General features: G+C 56.3%; 1 protein-coding gene across 1 annotated transcript in view; it reads right to left on the bottom strand.

The window, feature by feature from the left end:
* Positions 1 to 1,702, bottom strand: part of LOC103916043 (excitatory amino acid transporter 5-like) — a 21,031-nt gene extending 19,329 nt beyond the window's left edge. Inside the window, exon 1 of the mRNA XM_009322989.1 lies at positions 1,526 to 1,702. Coding sequence (XP_009321264.1) covers positions 1,526 to 1,702 — 177 coding nt within the window. The remainder of the gene's footprint in view (positions 1 to 1,525) is intronic.
* Between the last annotated feature and the right edge of the window lie 1,461 nt (positions 1,703 to 3,163).

Raw genomic sequence — 3,163 nt, forward strand, 5'->3', positions numbered from 1 at the left:
CCATCCCTCCATCCATTCATCCCTCCCTCCATCAATCCATCCACCTTCCCTCCCTCCCTCCCTCCCTCCCTGCCCCCAAGTCTTTCACTGCGCCGCTGTAGAGGTGTTGGGGATGGATCCGAGATGGCCCCAAGCCAAGCAGGTACTTTTGGTTACTCCAAAGTAACCAACACCACCAGGCTTTGAGGGATGCCAAGGCAAACTATTAAAATAAATGCTCCACACTGCTGTCCCTGCGCTAACCCACCCTTGTGGCCTAAACTTGGCTGATTTCCCTGGGGAGCTCATGTAGAGTGGAGCCGTGATGGGTCCAGCTGGGTGCAAGGAGTAGTAAGAGATTTGAACAGCATCTCTTTTGTCAGTGGGTTTCTCAGCTTCGTGATGCTTTCCCATTGTGGGGAGGAAAGTGGGGACTGGCTGGTTTTCCAGCCCCTCATCTGCAGCATGGATTTTGGGACAAAAGTCTCTAACAGGGAGAAGTGGTTGCCGGGGACCACATGCAGGGCTGTGGCAATAGGGCAGGATGGGATTGGGGCAGAGGATGGATGAACTCAGTGCATGGCAGGACGAGGGGCAGGAGCCCCCAGGCTCTGCTGGCCTCAAGCCCGGTGTGGAAGGCTGCCAGGCTCTCGTGGGCACGTGCACCCGGGCGCAGGGAGATTACCTGGCTTCAACTAAGTAACAAGATCATCCCCGCTGCGGGTGGTGATGCTGAAGGGTGTAATTGAAGTGACAAGACTTTGCTAAATCCTTGTGGGTGACATGGGGATGTTCCAGCACCAGCCGAGCTCTCCCCGAAGCAGCATCCCCCCTCCCTGGCTCAGCCAGCTTGGCCGAAGATCAGGGCTGAGCCACAGCCAAGATGCCTGATGTCATTAAAACCATGTGGATTTTAATGTGGTGACCTTTAACAGCGCAATGCTCCTAGAAACCACCAAGCGAACGCACCTTTTAGGTGCATTTTCTCCAATGCGTTTGTCTCCAAGGGTCCTCAGAGGAAGGTGACCCCTGGAAGCCCCCCAGGCTCTCCATCAGCCCTGTATTTATTTGCTGGGCCTTCTCCAGAGAGTGGAAACGTGTTTTGGTTGAGCATCTGCGCAGCTGGGGAGAGTAACAGGAGGAGCTCATCCCTTGGACCCCAGTGCTGCTGTTTGTGTTGGGGGGAGCCCGTTACCGAGCGTCCGGCAGCCGAGCATCCATTCCCCCCTTTCCTATCTCCATCCCACCTGGAGGCTCCTGCAGCCCCATGGGGTCTGTCCTGGATCCCCTCACTCCCAGTGGAGGGAGGCAGGATTTGTCCTGCAGCTTTGGCAGTTGTTGGCAGCATCATGGTCAAAAAAAAAAAAAAAAAAAAGCCATAGGGAGAAACCTGCCCTGAGGTGGTTTTCTCGGGCAGGAGCCTTTGCTTTTGGGGCTGTGCCCGTCTGGGGCCCTTGGTGGTGATGTCTTGCTGGCACCAGGACTGGTCACCCCAACTGCCCCACTCCATCCCCCTTGCTCCCATCCCCGTCCCAGCCAGGCTTACCAGCTCCGTCAGCTCCAGCCTCCGCAGCAGGAACCCCAGGAGGCACCCGGTGGCAACCGACAGCATCGACAGGGCCAAGAGGCCATTTTTATGCCAGGAAGCCCGTACCCACTTCCAGACATGCAGGAAGGTCGAGGACAGTGAGTTCAGCAAAGCTCTCCTGCCCCGCTCCCACATGGTCGTCCTCAGCCACCCAGGCGGTGCCCCTCGGAGCAGCTCCCGTCCCTGTTCATTGCCCCGGGCACCACTGCGCCGACAGACCCCTGCCCTTTGCTGGGAGCCGAGCGTGCTGGTGGCTAATCTCCAGGACCAAAAGCTTCGGGGCTATTTGGGAGCCTTTCCCGTAATGGAAAGTGACGTCTTCAACTGGTTAATCTGGGCTTGGCATCCTGCCGGTGCCGGTGCCGAACCCAGCATCCCAGGTTAACCCTCCACCCCCAGGATCAGGGCCATGTGCTGCGGGCTGAGAGCAGGGATTCAGCCCTGGAACTCCCTTCCCATCACAGTTCCTGATCCAAAAGGATCTGGGTCCTGCCACTGGAGGCTGCCACAGGATTTGTGCTCCCACTGGCTGCGAGTGCACCCCCGTCCTACCCCGCATCTGTACGGGCTTTGTGAGGGCAAAGCTTGCAAAGGAAGACTGTTTCCCAGTTAATCGAAGAATTTCCCGTGGTGATCTGCACAGACTGTCAGCCCAAGGCTCCGACGGATGGTGCTGAATGTACCCACAGGAATAACTACCCCAACAGATCCACGCCCCCGCCAGCTCTGCAGGGGAGCTCCCGCAAGGCCACGGGATGCTGCTGGGATGCCTGGTCAATAATCATTGCTGCCCACGATATTTTAGCGTATTTCTATGTCTAGTTTGTCTCTGGCTCAGGCCAGGAGTCTCACTGAGGTGGGAGAGCGGTGCAGAAGGCAGCTGACGGATGGGGTGGGTGGGTTTAGGGATACAGCGCTGTTCCCAGGCTGAGGATGTTCTGGGAATGAGGAAATATTAAAACCTCTCTGGCCCAGATTTTAAACCACCCACCCACAAATAAGACCACAAAACCCTCTCAAACCATTGCCATATTTTACACAGACAAAACAAAGCCACAGAGAAGGCTTGACTTGAGGATGTCTTTGAAACCCCTGCCCTGTGGGACAGGATTCTTGCAGCCCCACAGCGTGCTGAACAGCCTTGCTGCTGTTTCGGCAGGGACACGGTGGCTTTTGCAGGCTATCTCAGAGGAAGCAGAGCTCCTTCCAAAGCAGGAGCGTGGCATATAGTGCTTTTCATGTTTCAGCCCGTGGGGAGGTCTCTGTTGGTGCTGTCTTGTGCCTTTGGCTTTAGCACGGATCGCTCAACCTGCCAGGCAGAATTAGATAAAATGTTTGCTCATCACCACAGCTAATGTGTTCCCCAGGGCTCAGTTTTGGGGCCAGTCTTGTTCAATATCTTTATCAATGATCTGGACGAGGGGATTGAGTGCACCCTCAGTCAGTTTGCAGACAACACCAAGTTGGGCGGCAGTGTTGATCTGCTGGAGGGTAGGAAGGCTCTGCAGAGGGACCTGGACAGGCTGGATCGATGGGCCCAGGCCAACTGTATGAGATTCAACAAGGCCAAGTGCTGGGTCCTGCACTTCGGCCACA

This window comes from Pygoscelis adeliae, unplaced genomic scaffold (genome assembly GCF_000699105.1).
Source record: "Pygoscelis adeliae isolate BGI_AS28 unplaced genomic scaffold, ASM69910v1 Scaffold284, whole genome shotgun sequence".
Classification (NCBI taxonomy): domain Eukaryota; kingdom Metazoa; phylum Chordata; class Aves; order Sphenisciformes; family Spheniscidae; genus Pygoscelis; species Pygoscelis adeliae.